The sequence below is a fragment of the Camarhynchus parvulus genome, chromosome 1A, assembly GCF_901933205.1.
Source record: "Camarhynchus parvulus chromosome 1A, STF_HiC, whole genome shotgun sequence".
NCBI classification, from domain to species: domain Eukaryota; kingdom Metazoa; phylum Chordata; class Aves; order Passeriformes; family Thraupidae; genus Camarhynchus; species Camarhynchus parvulus.
The window spans coordinates 11,695,547-11,712,212 of record NC_044586.1 but is presented as its reverse complement, the minus strand read 5'-3'; the positions used below and the strand labels follow the sequence as shown (position 1 = coordinate 11,712,212).

The window sequence follows — 16,666 nt, the reverse complement described above, 5'->3', positions numbered from 1 at the left end:
GTGATGCTAACATGTTTGTTGGGTGTGTTGATAGAGTCTATAGCCTGCAGCTCCTATTAGAGGGTAAAAATTGTGCTTTGAAGTGCAATACATTATGCACAGTACTGTACTTAGTTACAGGAGAATGCCAGAACTTCTTTTCAAAAATTTCCATACAACTGTTGACTGAAAGGGACAAGCACAGCCCAAACCCAACCCTAGCATCTGGTGGGGGCATATGCACTGCACCACACCATTACCAGATTTTAAATTAAATCTTCCTTCATCCTTTTTAAGAAAACAGCATCAGGAGAAGTGAATCCACATTTAGCAGATAATATTGCAGGTACTGTAAGCACTGGAATGAGAACATGACCAGACCAGTCCCCAGCTCCTTCCAGAAGTAGTGGGGTCCTGAATCTCTGTGCCACTGATAAGGAAGTCTGACCTTAGAAGGATTTGTTAATCCCATTCTCTAGGTCTGCATTTTGTCTTAAGACCCTGTGAGAAGCAAAGCTGTACAGAAACCACAGGTCACAAGCTTTATGTAGTTAAAAAAAACTGTGTAAACCACGGAATTCTGAATTGGCAGTTAAAATAAGTAACAGTGTTGTTTGGTTGTGAAATATGAGAAAATGCACTCTGCTTGGACCCACAGAGTTAGCCAAATCAACAGAGTTCACTGGCTGCCTGACAATAAACTGAACAAGTAAAACTGGTGTATTAAACTATCTAGAGGGGTGTTACAGACATTTGTAGACAAGTCCTGTAGGATTTTAAAGGTAAAGTCACTTTTTCTTGGCCTGAAAGTCTTACACATAAAAGTTCTGCTTCTAGTTCCAATACAAAGGATAAAAATCTTCAAGATATTTCCCCATACTGCTCTGAGTCTGAAAGGATAAGATCCCAGCAGCATGTAGAATGCATAGGTTTGAATATTATCTATATACATAAGTGAACCTGTGGCATGGCTTCTCCTCTGAAAGGAAGGTTAGTGGAAGGCTGTAGTATCACACCTTGAAAGCTGATAATGGACTGGTTCCATTTTTATCTTGAAACACCTTTTCCCAGAACTTCTGCAATGCTGAACTTTTCCAAATTTATACACAGTTATCACATTTTCCCCTGCAAAACATGTAATTTAAGTGCTGAAGCTGCTGTACTTCCTTACAGAGCCTTCCTTTTTATCTGCCCTGTAACTGAACGTCCTGTGCCCCTATGTATTCTAGTTTTTCAAAACTTTGTAGACAACTGTTTCCAGGATAGTCAGTTTCTCTTCTCACCCAGTAAAATTAAAGTCATCCTTCCTTTTTCATTATTATTTTTTCACAGTTTGTCTGTCCCAGCCCCTGTCTGAGCTCCTTGTGAATTACACAGTGACCACAAGGACAGTGGAGAGCTGTGTTTGGAGGGAATTGTGTCACTGCAACCCAGGAGGCTGCAGAAACATCTGCTTCCATTTACTCTGGAGAGAAGCGAAGCCAAAGCTCTCCCCATGTGTTGGAAAGCTTGGACTCACAGTGGCAGCTTCTAAGAGAGAATGTAAAACAAGTGACTGATGATAATGAGTCTTTGAACCAAGGCCTCTTGCATAGCATTGCCATTCCTTTAAGTTTATTTCCATCCATTCTTATCTCCTCTTGCCTCCTCTTCAGTTTATCTGCTCCCCCAATTCCTGAAAGGAATTTTGGTACTTCCAACAGGCAGCTTGAAGCCTGGCACATCTAGTTACCGAGTGGATCCCTGATACCTTTGCCTCCTTGGTGAATTTTTGAACTGTGCAAGGCATGAAGGGAATAGAATTTCCCAAAATGCTGTCTGGTAATTGAATTACATTCACATTACCAGTTTGAGCAGAATGAGTCCCAGGAGCAAAATCCTTCTTCTTATCAGGTACATGGACCATTCAGAGCAGTTCAAGAACCTTCTCCAACAGTCAGTGCATGACTCAGTGTTGGCTTAGAGGGAGTATCCCTTTCATTTGCTGCCATTTATCAGCTAACAGAACATTTATTATCATCATTCTGTTTACTTCAAAGTCACCCTTGGTTTAACTGTGTCGAATGTCTTTGTATCTGCCTCACGACCCTGGATCAAAATAACATTTCCCAGCAGGAAATTAGCTGATCCTCACCCCAGGACTGTGGGCAAAGAGCTATTTTATATCTGATTACAGTTGCACCATGCATGTGTGCAGGAGGGGACAGAAGCAGCAAATGCAAGATGAGATAAATGAGATGTGCAGATCAGCAAATGGCACAGTTTGGGCATGTCACCAGGATTACCACAGCCAAGCATGCCCAAAGTCAGGCATTTTTCATAAGTGGGTGCTGCCAAATGGTAAATTCTGAGTCATTTAGATGAGAGCATCCCCACAAGTGGCAATCTCCCCAAGGCTGTGTTCTCCTCACTTTTACAAGCACTGAGTATTTCAGGGCCTCCTGGAACTCCACTACAATAAAGTCCAGCTCCCAAGCTGGTGGGTGGCATTTCAATTGTCAGGAACCTCAAGTCTTAGGAAACCAAGATGAAGTCAGCTTTTAAATTCTCTAAGCAAAATGTCTCCATTGCTTCAAAAAATGTATATTTAAATGTACATTTCTGTGACACTTCTCAGAATTATTTTTTTTAACAAATCAAATTATATTTTTATTTCTTAGAATTCCTCAAGCTTCAGTCAGCAAACAAATTTAAGCAGTCAGCTGAGGTTTTGCCTGAAATGCTCTTGTCTGACCCTGTTTTGAGTAAGGTGGGAACAGCAGTGCTTGGAGGGGTGGGAGAGCAGGAGCTCTTCCCTTCGCAGTCCATGAAGTCACCCTAAGGACACAGGGAAAGGGGGAGAAAGGAGGAGCCACATGTGTACAGGTGTGCACAGGGACACACACCGATACCTGAATCTGGATGAGCATCAGCTTCTTAATGAAACAGAGCCCAGGAATTCATTTCCCTTGCAGAACAGGCCAGTCAGTGCCCCTAATTCAGGCTCTTCTCTGCCTCCTGAGCTAGAAAAACTCTTTACTCTGTTCCTGCTGACAGCAAAGCCAGGGCATGGCCTCTCCTTTGCACAGGCATTCAGCAGGAGCAGTTGTAAGAAGTTTGGGGATTTTAGAATATATGGGACAAAACCAAACACTGCATCAGCTGAAGTGTCTTTGGCAAGGGAAATTCCACACTTATCTTTAACAGTATTTTTAGTCTGTGTGCCCCAGAAACTATTTTTGCTATGCACCAGGAGGGCTGTAACATGCACACTTCTGTCAGCATGAACATAGGAAAGGGTGACATGCCTTGAATGTGACACATATAGGTAAAATTAAGTTCCAAAGGGATTTCTATAGCAGGCCATGTTGTGGGATCTGAATATTGATTCTGTGATATGCAATTCCATGAGAGAATAAATGAACTCATAAATAGAGACATCCTTAACATCATGACCTAAAGAAAAATTCTAATTACAGTGCTTAGTATGTAACCTTAATATGTAGTTCCTAGAGGGAAAAAAAAAAAGAGTAGAGGTAAAATGACAGTGTGTAAAATGCTACATTCATTTTACAGTCATAAGCCACAGGAAAGCTTAAACCTTACTGCCTTTGTCATTAATAAAACTGTAAACATTGTAATTTTTAGTGGGCAAAGTAGGCATGGAAAATAAGCAATCTGAAACTATCTAAAGGAACATGTCCCTCTGTGTTTTGATGGATGCTAAGATTGACATGGGCTAATATTTAATGTTATTTCAAACAAAGAAGTTTGAATGTTCAGTCCTTCGTCCAGCAGAGCTGCAGAAGTCAAAAAAAAAAAAAAAAAAAAACCACCTGGATTTACAATTCTGGTATTCCATAATTCAGACTTTGCTGAGTTGTAAAAATAATTATACCCCAAAAGTGTAAGTGTTGTTTCTTCCATGGAAATCAGTATCTTGTTTAGAGCCAAGCAGCTTCAAGCAGCAAGCGTGTGTTTGGTTTTTCAAGGGTTTTAAAATCAGTTTTGTAATTCATCTGTAAGTTGTACTTGGTTTACTACAAAGCCCAGCAAATGTTACTAGAAAGCCAGGCAGTGGGTGGGTCTGTGCATGTGGATGTGGAGATGCTGCTGAAACTCTCAGGCCATGTGCCTGTGGATGGGTGATCTTGGATCAAGAACCAGCTCTGTGTAAGTAAATTAATTCTAAATATTAAAATTATAACTGAAAATGGAATAGGGAAAACAAGTCCAAGTTTTGTTTGTTTGTTTTGGGGTTTTTTGGTGTTTTTTTTTTTTGACTGCTTATAAAGGATTGACTCAACTTTGAGATGAAAATTTGAGTCAGATCTCACCTTACCCATCCAACCACAATGGTTTGTTTCCCTGGAGTATTTATTTTTGTCTGGGAGTGAAAATTTTATCTAGAAGAGGCTCAGATTGTCTTACACCTCTGAAGAAAAGAAGCAGTCAACCTGAACTTCAGTATCTCTAAGTTTTGGCTGGAAAAATTTGTCAGAGGAGCGCAAGAAAATGCCTTTGACTAAATCTCTTCTCCCCAACATTTTCTTTCCTGCACAGAAACATGAGCTCTGCTGGCCCAGAGGGAAGGAAGAAGATGAGAGAATGTGAGGGCTTGATTGATTCTCTTGTGTATTATATCCAAGGAGCTATTGCAGACCATGAGCCCAACGACAAGGTACTCTTTGAGATGAAAAGTGTTTTCCTAGGGGAAATTGCCAAGTGAACATTTTTCTGTTGTTGTTTAGAAACCAGTGTTCAGAACCAGCTGTGATGCAATTACAAAATTTATTTCTTAACTATTTTAAAACTGCCACCAAAGGTGAAAGTCCAGTAAGAAGCTTTTTGAAGTATTTTTATCCTGCAATCTAAAAGAATAGTATAACTCAGCACTGGGAAAACATTTGCAGAATCTCTAGAGAAAAAATGTAGAAACTTCTGGGGTTTTTCGGTTTTTTGGGTGTTTTTGTTGTGTTTTTGTTTGGGTTTTTTTTTGTTTGGGTTTTTTTTTTTTGGTTTTTTTTTAGTGACATAAAAGCACAGCTTTCAGAAATGCTGGAACACAAAAGAGTCAGGTGTTGCCTTTTTGGTCGTCTCAAGGTGCTAGCTGGCTAGAAGCTTAAAAATTAATCTGGTTACTCTCCTATATATTTAATGCTATTCTCCTATATATTTAATGCTCCATACCCCTTAGGAAATGAAGAATCTAAACCCCTTTGGGTGGCAGTGTGATTAAGGAGCTTGCACCATTTAGAACAGAACTAATTTTCCTAGGTTTTTTTAGGGAAAAAAAAGCTGCACTTTTTTTCCTTGCTGCCTAAGCCTGAGCCAGTAACTGCAAGGACATGGACACCTCCAGGTGCCAGTTTCTCTCACTCTCCCTCCCCGCAGTGAGTGCAGGTGAACCCTGGACACAGATTCTTGGAGCACAGGCTTGTCTTTCAGCTGGGTGAGGTTGGGTGAGAAGAGCAGCTGTCACTGGCATTGGCTGCAGCCTGTAAGGCACCTCTGGTGGGCCTGCCATAGCTTGTGCTGTGCAGTGGTAATTACTGCACATTTATAGCTCTCTTCTAGGATTAGTTACTTGAGCTTGCCCATCTCCCTGCATCCAGTGCCATTAGCTTCAGGGAGAATCCAGCACATTACATGTGTGCCAGAAGCTCCCTGCTGCATTTTGTCTTAAAACCACTCATTCCTTTTTGGCTTTCAAAAGAGGAGCAATGGTAACAAAGCTCTTTGCCACTGGACTCATCACTCAGAAATTGTAGACCTGACCTTTGTCACGTTCAGGAAGGGATGTCTTCTTTTAAAAAGCATTCTTCCCCAGAAAAACGCTTCTTTCACTGGGGAAGATGAAAAGCTTTCCTCTTGCTGATGCTATGGTGAGGTGTGTACATGAGCATCTTTACTCCTAAGCCCTTAAACATTTCTTGGCACATTTCTGTGTCAAGCAGCACTCGCCCAAACAATTCCCAGGCACAGCTGAGGAATTGTGATGTCCCAGGACCGTTTCCAACAGGCACAGACCCCACTCCCAGTGCAGCCCCGAGTGCCAGCTGCCCCCTGGGCTCAGGAGCATCCCAGAAATGTTTCATTTCTCAGGCTGGTGGATCACTGCCCTGAAGCCTGGCTCTTCCATGAGTCATTAGAAACTCTGCAGTCAGTTACGGAAGATCCACAAATCTCTTCCCATGTCTGTACCTGTCCCTTCAACACATGCCAAAGCTTTCAATTTCTCTTCTTTTGTTACTTTAGGCCACAGAGAACTGTGTGTGCATTCTTCACAATCTTTCCTACCAGCTAGAGCTAGAGCTCCCTGAGAGCTATGCCCAGAGCATATATGTGCAAAGAAGAAATATTTCTAACAATGATAAAACACCGGGCTGTTTTGGAACACGGAGCAGAAAAGTAAAAGAGGTAAAGTACATGATTAGTTACATCTCATTTGGTTAATAACTTGTAGCAAACTCTGAACAATAAGGCTGTAATCTAATTAACAATCTGTTATTGATGTATCTGGTAGGGTGACACTTCCTTGCCCCAAAAATGCAAATTTATTGATAGTCCTTCTTGACGCCAATCCTCTGATGGCAGTGACATAGCAAATGTTTTGTTAGTTGAGGAATACTCACTGGCTGGACTGGCCACTATCATTAAGTACTGAAATTTTGCACATTATTATTTGAGCTCAGAACTTGACAGCCTGCAAATAACCTGTTTATGCAGAGTTACAAAATGGCTAGTTCAGCTTGTGGTGCATAAAGCTACAGAGATCACTGTTTCTAAAGGCCTGATCTGTTGGCATGTTTAGAAGCAGCAGGACACCCCGCTTCCTGAGGAAAAGAGCAATCCCAAAGGTGTTGAGTCGCTCTGGCATTCTACCCTGATTAGGATATACCTCTCCTTAATAGCAAAGAGTACCAGAAACTACACCCAAGAAGCATCCCTGGGAGCTCTCCAGAACCTCACAGCTGGCACTGGACCAGTAAGTCAGCTTTTTTCCTTTTCTTTTCATCTAGTTCTTGATGCGAATGTGCAGAGTTCAGGGCTGCTGTGCACCTGAGCTCAAATAAGCACTGACAAGTCACTGGCTCACTGACATGGGGAAGGAAAATGAAGAACATTAAAGGCAAAGTCATAACAAGCAGTGCAGCTTTTCCTTGCTTGGCAAACAGTGGGATCTGCTTCTTCTCCTTTTGTGTACAGCTCCATGTGTGGAGTTTGCTAATTCAGCACACTATGAGGGATGAGCAGATGTTAAAAGCACTAAAAATGTAATTTTGTGGAAGACAGTCCTGTGGAGAGAGGAGGGCTCTGACACAACAGCAGATCGCTTTTGTGTTGAAGAAACTAACGCTGTCTGTCTGTGGAACTAGCCAAAGAGCACCTGGGGGAAAGAGGGCTTGCAACTTCTTTTTTATCACCTCCCTTTCCTGTTGCAACTCATACGTAACTCTGGCTTAAAACTATTTGAAATATGCTTAAACTGATGCAGAGAGCTGGCTTTTTCTGAGGCTCTGCACTGGTGGCAGTGACACAAAGTGCCTCTCCACAGATGCCATTGGCAGTGGCCCGCACTGTTGTGCAAAAGGCCAACGGGCTCCCGAGCATCCGCGCCATGCTGCACGTCAGCCACCCCGCCGTGAAGAAGACAGCGGTCTCCCTGCTCAGGAACCTGTCCCGAAACCCCTCCCTGCAAAATGACATAGGTGAGCAAAAACTCGGAGCTTGCTCTGCTCTCTTCACATCAAAGTTTCCTGCTTTGAAAGAAAGCAATGCTCGAAAAACCCGTGATCTGTGAGTTTTGTAGATTTTTCACCAGATATTTGCGGTCACTGTACAGGGCTTAAATAAATAGTTTTGCCTAAACAAGCTTTTCACTTTTTGGGTATTCTTCTTCAGATACTTCTATTGGTGTTACTTTCAAAAATACACAGTTGAAGTAAATTCTACAGAGAGAGTTTTTCTTCTTCTCAAAATAGGACAAAGGAAGATGATTGCAGAGTTCTGTGCTACCACAGCTGCATAATGCTTTGCAAGAAATCACAGAACATCTCTAATTCTTCAAGCAAAGATCAGACTCTCTCTTATTAGACACAAAGCTTTAGAAGTTTGCAGCCCACACAGTTTTCCTGCAATTTTTTTTTTAATAATGGAAGCTATAAGGCGCTATAGAAAAATAGTTAATTCTTTTAAGTTATCTCATTTCTAAATAAAGCCATTTCTATTCTGAGTATTCTACTTTCAATTTTTTGTGCATTTAAGACTTTTTCCTACTGACAGGATAAAATATGTTCATATAATTTGTTGTCCTTTTTCATGTTCCCACCAAGGGGGAAAGGGGAAATTCCAGGTATAAAGATATCTCATGGGACAGATTACCCTCCCGAATTCTGAAGAACAGTCTCTGGGCCTTGTTTGAGCCTTAGAGAACATTCCCTATTAATGAAAATCTTAAAACATGTTGTTGGGCTGATTTCAGGGCATAATCCATATGGTGTTAACAATTACAGGTGGTGAATCCCCCTGAAAGAGAAGAAATTAACTGATAAGTTGGGATGTCATCAGGAAAAAATCATTTATGAGAGTATGGGAAAGACAGAATAGCACAAAGCTTTGGGGGCAGGTGCTCCATCTTGCACATTCACAGTTGTTCTTGTTTTACCCATAATAGAGAGGTCTGGGGGAATTTCAGGTGAACTTTTTCTCTATCAAAAGATGTGTATTGACTGAAAGCATGTGGGAATTCAGGTCAAATTCCAAAAAGAACAGCTTTGGCCAAGGAAAACATTTGAGAGGGCACACTGTTTTCTAGATTATAAGGGTCTAAATTTATCAAACAAAAAGAATCTACATTTATCCAAATTTATCAAGCAAAATGAATCTCCATATCAAATGGAGATAAATTTAACATAAAACACCTCTAGCAGGGAAGTGGCAGCCTGCAGCTGGCACATGCCTGGTTGTGGTATTTTGTGGGGTCCCACCGTGGCAGGAAGGAATGAATCTGACTCCATGTTCTTATAAGGCTAATTTATTATTTTATGTATTTATATTATGTTGAAGATTACTATACTAAAACTACACTAAAGAATAGAGAAAGGACACAGACAGAAAGCTAAAAGATAATAATGAAAAACTCGTGACTGCTTCCAGAGTCCTGACACAGCTGGACCGTGATTGGTCATTAAGTAAAAACAATTCACATGTTGGATAAACAATCTCCAACCACATTCCAAAGCAGCAAAACACAGGAGAAGCAATCAGATAATTACTGTTTTCATTTTTCTCTGAGGCTTCTCAGCTTCCCAGGAGAAGAAATCCTGGTGAAGGGATTTTTTCCACAAAATATGACAGTGACATCTGGTGAGTTCAGTCCAGCACATGAGCTATTAATGGGCTGTGCATGAGGCCAGGTACAGGCTGCCCATTGTAGTGTGGGTGCAGCTTCACCTGAATTTTGGGGATGTTATGCAGGTAGGAAGCCATGAGTGTGTGTGTGGTGGGAGCACAGAGCTCCCTGCTGAGGGAGAATGGGAGGAATAAGCTGAATCTGCTCCTGTTAGTAATGGAATTGCTTGTCTCTCTCCCACCTTGCAGCCAGAGAAGTCCTGCCTGACCTGGTGTCAGTCCTGCCCGAGTGTGTGCCAGGCTGTGAGGTTGCCTGTGAAACCACAGCATCCATCTGCTACACCCTGTTCAACCTGACCCAGGGCAGCTCGCACAACGCGCGGCTGCTGCTCAGCGCCCACGGCCTGCCCAAGGTCATTGCCATCAGCATCAACGACAGGTGAGGGCTCCTCAGGGTCATTGCCATGAGCATCAATGACAGGTGAGGGCTCCTCAGGGTCATTGCTATCAGCATCAGTGACAGATGAGGGCTCCTCAGGGTCATTGCCATCAGCATCAATGACAGGTGAGGGCTCCTCAGGGTCATTGCCATGAGCATCAATGACAGGTGAGGGCTCCTCAGGGTCATTGCCATCAGCATCGGTGACAGGTAAGGGCTCCTCAGGGTCATTGCCATGAGCATCAATGACAGGTGAGGGCTCCTCAGGGTCATTGCCATCAGCATCAAGGACAGGTGAGGGCTCCTCAAGGTCATTGCCATCAGCATCAGCGACAGGTATGGGCTCCTCAAGGTCATTGCCATCAGCACCAACGACAGGTGAGGGCTCCTCAGGGTCATTGCCATCAGCATCAGTGACCTGATGGCTCCTCAAGGTCATTGCCATCAGCATCAATGGCAGGTAAGGGCTCCACAAGCCTCAAGGTCATTGCCACTAGCATCAACGACAGGTAAGGGCTCCACAAGGTCATTGCCATCAGCATGAACGACAGGTATGGGCTCCTGAAGGTCATTGCCATCAGCATCAATGACAGGTAAGGGCTCCACAAGTCTCAAGGTCATTGCCATCACCATCAATGACAGGTAAGGGCTCCACAAGCCTCACTCTGTCCCCAGGCAAAAAAGAAACTGCGGCCTCTGCCTCTCAGGGGGGGAAAAAAGCTTCATCTCAAGGTACAGGACAGCCCAAACAAGGGATGTGAATAGAATTGCACTGATTGGGAAATACAGAAAGATCTCTTAGGACAACTCTCCCATCCACAGCTAAATTCACCAGGTTCTGGCATTTTACATGCTCCTCATTTAAAGCATTAAAATAACTATATAATATTAAAGTATTTAATATTATATAAATTTATATAATTTAATTTACATAATTTAGGCATATAAAATAACTAATATTAATAAAGCATTTTAAATAACTCCTCAGAATATAACTGCACCACATTATCTGTATTCTGGTATATATGTAGTGACTGATCAGCAGATCTCATCTGTACCCAAAATGTCTTTCCTGTTCATTGTAACACAGCCCTGATACACTTTAGCAATAAAGTGCAGGGATACATTTTATAGAACCTATAGATCTGTACTTAAAAATATTGGCATTTTAGAAAACAGATTCAAAATTTAATCGTTCTTTAATATGTAAACAAATGCAATCAATATTTTCTCCAAAGATAATTAATGTTTTAAAAATATGAGTAAGTATTCCATTTGCCTTGCTCTCTCTTTGCAAAATGAAAGAGGAAATCAATCTCAGTAAAGGAGGCCTCATGAGGACCTGAATAGTTTAAATCCTGTCTAACTAACAAGAGATTTTACCTACAGGAAAGATTCTTTCAAATGGTTGTTGTGCTGAGGTTATTTTCCTCAGCTGAAAATGCACAATATGATAGCTGCTGTAAGATATAGGGCAGAGCACTTGATTTCTCCCTAAATTTGAAGAATGAGTGGAGCAGGGAGGCATGTTTCATTTGTTTCAGTAATAAGGACAGCCTGAAACATGCTACAATACTTAAAGGGTGGCAAACCAGCACTTAGGAGTAAAGAGAGGTAAAACAAATGCTATGAGGTTATGTTTGCTGAGGTCTGCACATGCACCATGAATATGATGTGGAAATTTAAATATGTTTTATCATTCTTTTTGCAAAATGGCAGCAATATGTTCAGCAAAGCCAGTAGGGCTGCTTCAGTCCTCCTCTACTCCCTGTGGTTGCACACCGATCTCCACAGTGCCTACAAAAAGGTAAGCACAAAGAAAAATAATCTGTTCCTTCAGACCTAGAACCCTTTTATTTGTCCTTTGGGGCCCTTAGCACTCCTGTACATTTAAGAATCGACCTGTGATAGGATTCAAGTGGTCCCTGAATTTGGTTTTCTTATTTACTTGTGCATAAGCAATGCATGGCCTTCATTTTTGCGCCTCTGTGTTCATGTTCTCTCCCTCTGTGGTTTTATACCCACTGGCAAAGCTTATGAAAAGCATTGCTGCTCCTGCCAGCAGTGTCAGGTGGTGGGAGGTGATGCAGAGCAGGTGCCCAGCCACACTGGCTGAACCAGCCTGGCACGGAGGAGCCACAGAAGTGGCAGCCAAGCCAAGGGCAGGGCAGGCAGCTCCCTGCTCTAAAAGCAGAGCAGCTCTGTCCCCATTGCTGTTTGCACAGCCTGCTAGCCCAGGTTATAGTCACACAAAACCTAGGGCCTGGGAAAGGTGTTGGCAAACGTTTACTGCCATAGTCAGATCAAACAAAAAATGGCCAGCATGAGTCTGCCACAAACCAGTTTGGCTTTTTTAAAGCTCTGTGCATGCTTTTTCAACCCCCAGCTGAGTTAACTTCCACCTACCTACCTTCACCCTGCATCTCAAACTGATTCCAATCCTTGTGTGTTTCCTGTTCAGGATGTGTCACTTCAAATTCCCTGTAACCTAAAACTGTTCCAAGTTCTCAAGCAAGCTGTTAGCATTTGTCATTCAGCTGTTTCTCTTTGTAGATTTTTTTTTGGTTGAAATTTGCTCCAAAAAACTTCCTTAGTGTAAACTTTAACAGTGTTGCATCACACTTAGCAGGTATGGCCCCACAAACCAGAAATCTGTGTTCCAGAATAAGGCTATTGGGCCATAAAAATTCCTAACTAGCTGTCTCTGGTTTTTTTACAACTGCATTCCTGAATTTACCATACAATAAATTTACCATACCGTCAGCAATATCCCTGATGGCATGAATTTTATGAATTTACTTGTAGTTTAGGAAAGTCTATAGGACACATTTGTCAGACCTGATTTTCCAAAATGCTGATTATTTGCTCTTCCTATGCAAATCAGATCCCCTAGAGACACCAGGTATGACACTGAAAACTTCAGAACCACCTAGTGCCCAGATAGTTTTGAAACTTTAATAAGTCACAGAAATCACTTGATCAAATGAAACTGATAAAACCCTGAGTCATTTTGGCATTGCCCCGTGTTCTTTGTTCTGACAGGGCTAATCTCAGCTAGGTTGACCTCAGCTAGGTTGATCTCAGCTAGGTGAATCTCAGCTATCAGTCACCTGAAAGTTAGGAGTCTGTAGAGCTGAGGTGGAAGAACAGGCTCCTGGTACAGTCAGTGGAGGGAGGTCAGCAATTCCAATTGTCCTCTCATCTATCCTGGGCTAAACGAGCCTGTTCTATCTCTGTGACTGCTCAGGACTCTGCCTAGACCCCTGCCATGGCTCCTTATCCAACTTTTAGGCAGCTGGACCCTTGCAGAATCAGCACTGAGAATAATGAACTGTTCTGTTTCTTCCCTTCCAAAGGCTGACTTCAAGAAGGCAGATTTCGTCAACAGCAGGACCACAAAAGCCTACAACTCACTGAAAGATTGAATCAGAGCACAGCACCAGGGAAAACAGAGATCCTACAGCAGCCACTGTAACCATCTTCACAGGGCTGGCGTCACCAGCATGATCCACAAAGTATCCCAGAAAAAAAAAAGGAGCTGATTTGCTATAAAGACTTAAGTGGCCAGAGAGTGACTTTTTTGAGTTTTTAATCCTCATCACCTCGTTGTCACTGACAACATCAATACCAGTATGTCAACATCAATACAAATGTCAATACAAGAATAACCAAAGATGGATTCTCCAGGATGTCTGAGGTGAAGTTTCATCCAGGTTTACCACAAGTCAGAGCTCCAGATGACTGCCTTTGTTCTGTACAGAGAAGTTTGAAATGCTGGCGGGCAGCAAATTCTTTTCAGACTCTTTTATACCAAAAGTTTTCTACAGTGGGTAAGCATCAAGTGCACTGCTCAGAATTTAGTAGTTTTTCACTCTTTTGTTTCTTCACACAGCTGAATAAGAATCTCCAGACTCTATGAGTATGCACAAGAAGCTGCTTCACTACATGAATGATAAAAGCACCAATGAAGTTAAAATTACTATTTTTGTATTGCTTGTTTTCATGGGCTCACTGGTTCCTAAGCCTCTTTCCTTTGAGATTGCATCAGCAACAGGAGCAAAACTGATTTTACATAGATCTTACCATCCCTTGCTCCTCTCATCCTCCCTCACATGGCTGTTGCATTTTACAACTGTGTCCAGAAAGGATTTTAACTAGAACCACTAGGTTTAAGGCACTGTGTTTCAGACACTTTGGGCTGAACTTAAGCTCATCATTCTTTGCTAATTGGTGGAGAAATTATTTGTGGGTGTTTCAGTGATTGTTTTAAGAAAATTGCAATTTCAAAACAATTCTGTTGATAATCTATATATAATAAAGGGAGTGGAGTCTTGCCTTTATTTTTGAAGTAACAGACACACACAAGGGGCTGGGCTCTGTGCTGATTAAGGAATTCATCTGATCCTGCTTCATATTCTCTTACTTGAAATGATCATCCTCCCTACAGCAATTACATGCAATGTGATAACTTTGGGACTATGCCTGCACAAGTGGGAATGGTAATAGGAGGGGAAAAATTCCTGAGGACCTGAAGGCTCAGGTTTTCATTATATGATGCTCAAGATGGTAAAGAAGCACTTAAAAAAACCCATCTGCTACATTTAGTAAGTCAGATTTTTCTCAAAAAAAACCCACAAACCCAGGGGTTAGATTGTCCATTAAACCAGCAGGAAATTCTTATATAAATAAGAATGTATTTCTGCAGGGTTATCAACAGATGTGATCTGGCATTACTCTTCTGAAATCAGGGGAGGTGAGCTACCTTTATGGCAATGGATATTTTGTCATGTGTATTTTCAAGCCCTGCTGCTCCAACAGAGCCCATCCTGTGCCCTCACTGCTGAACTTGTCCAGAAGGAGATGCAAAATCCTGGGAGCAGGGACCTCACAGGGGAGGTCACCAGCCCTCCTCATTTCAACACTCCTGGCTAAAGGTCTGCCTCCTGCCAGAAATGTAGAGCCAGTGGGTTGTACCACTGCACCATGTCCAAACATATTTCTGGATATCTGGGAGCTCAATTCTGCTGGCAGATGCCCACAGCTCTCCAAGGAGTCCCAGAAATCCCACAAGTGCACACAGGACAGACAGAATGTGCCCCAGGGAGACAAGCAAACAACTCTGCTTTCCTGTCACTGATCATTCTCAGAGGGCTCTTAGTCCTCCACATTTGCTCTGAATAACTCAAATCAAATGCACTCCAGTAGGAGGTTTTAAAAATACTATTATTTTTTTGTAGGATGTCATATTCAAAATACTGCAGGTCCAAAAACAACACGGGGAAAGGGAATTCACAGCACTGCATGTTGAGGGAATTGTTTTTATAACTTTTTCAAATATGATAGAAAACAGACAATTAAATCCAACTTTGCGTTCTAACTTGTTAACCCAAGTAACTCTGCTTGTGCCATGAAAGAATAAATACCAGCAAACCTGGACAAGTCTCCTTTTATTGCCCAAAAGAAGTGGTAGGCAAAAGTAATACAGAAAGAGTAAACCTGAATACAGAGTAGCATAGGAATGAAGAACTGCAGTGTAAAAGATCAAGAAGGGAGCTTTTAGAAAGGCTCATGCATTTAGTCTTATTAAACTCACATGCTATTTAAGAAACAAAACAAGTAATGGTGTTAGGTACTTTTAAATATATGTGTACCTCTCAGTAAGATGTCCTTAAAAAGGAAATGCAGAGTTTTTGGATTGTTTCCATTGATGCAGTGATTTTAAAGGTCCTTTTCAACCAAAATGAATCTATGGTAGTGCCCCTTTAAAATCCAAGCAGTGTTCAAAAGTCACAAAGAATTATCTCAGACCTGGCAGCACCACGAGAAACATGAGACACGCCTTATTACAACTGATCTCCTACTTGTACGCAATCAAAAACATTTCTGCAGGGCTCCAAAGAAAACAAAGCAGAGAAATAATAAAGTGCTCTCTCTAATGCAAAAAAGCTGTCTTTGGTCTTTTTGTTATTAGTGAACCTACTTGGCTGGGATGCAGCAAATGTATTTCTAAGCCTTAGCCCTTCCTTCAAAAGGGCAAACTCATTTTTCAATAAAATCTAGGTATGGAGACTTAAGACTTTCCTGCAACAGCACAGTGTTACTGAAGGCAAGCTGTGTAATGCTCCTGTTGGCATCAGAGGCCTCCTGAAAATAATTTCTTTGTCCAGTTTTGCTGACCTGTCAAATCACCCACAATCTGCTATTTTCACCTCTCTTTAATTGGTATTTTCCAGTAAACTTCACCATGGGCCACTGGAGATCTCAAAAATAATTAAATCAACCTCACCACAGATCTGAGAAATAGAACATTCCCACTTGCTCTGTTCCTGAGAGGAGATTGGAAACCTGGCATTTAAACATGCTGAGCAGTGCCCAAAGAGTTTTTGGCTGAACAAGGAACTTACCCCAGGTCCTCTTGTGTTGTGTCCTAACCACAGCCCAGTGCAACCACCTTTCACAGAATTGTTTTAGTAGAAACTCTGGAATAGTACAGATAATTTTGGAGTAGGTTATAGACAATACCAGAGAATTAGTCATTCCTTTCCTCATTTCATCCTCCTACCTTATTTTCTATTGCTCCTAAACATTAGTGCTTTCTCTTCTCCCTCTTTTCCTAAATAGAATTAATGTAAAATAATTCTAAAATTATGTAAAATAATTTTTTTAGAATGATGTAAATTATTTTCTAGAATTATGTAAAATAATTCTAGAATTATTTTACATAACTCTAGAATTATGTAAACAATTCTAGAACTATGTAAAATAATTGCATTATATTGTGCATGGGCACAGGGTTTGGGTTACTTGTCTTCTTTCTGGGGTTTTTCTTTAGAGAAAGCACATGCTTTCTGTTGAGAGAGGTTCCACCTCCCCTTCTGGGCCCATAAAGAAACTGAAATGAGCTGGCACCATCAA

The 16,666-nt window shown here is 41.6% G+C and overlaps 1 protein-coding gene across 1 annotated transcript in view; it reads left to right on the top strand.

Moving 5' to 3' along the window:
• PKP2 (plakophilin 2) overlaps positions 1-15,672 on the top strand; it is a 39,858-nt gene extending 24,186 nt beyond the window's left edge. The window contains exons 7-13 of the mRNA XM_030960917.1: positions 4,522-4,639; positions 6,217-6,378; positions 6,773-6,946; positions 7,517-7,670; positions 9,562-9,751; positions 11,471-11,558; positions 13,108-15,672. Of these exons, the coding sequence (XP_030816777.1) occupies positions 4,522-4,639; positions 6,217-6,378; positions 6,773-6,946; positions 7,517-7,670; positions 9,562-9,751; positions 11,471-11,558; positions 13,108-13,176 (955 nt within the window). The 3' untranslated portion in view covers positions 13,177-15,672. The remainder of the gene's footprint in view (positions 1-4,521; positions 4,640-6,216; positions 6,379-6,772; positions 6,947-7,516; positions 7,671-9,561; positions 9,752-11,470; positions 11,559-13,107) is intronic.
• Positions 15,673-16,666: the final 994 nt, after the last annotated feature.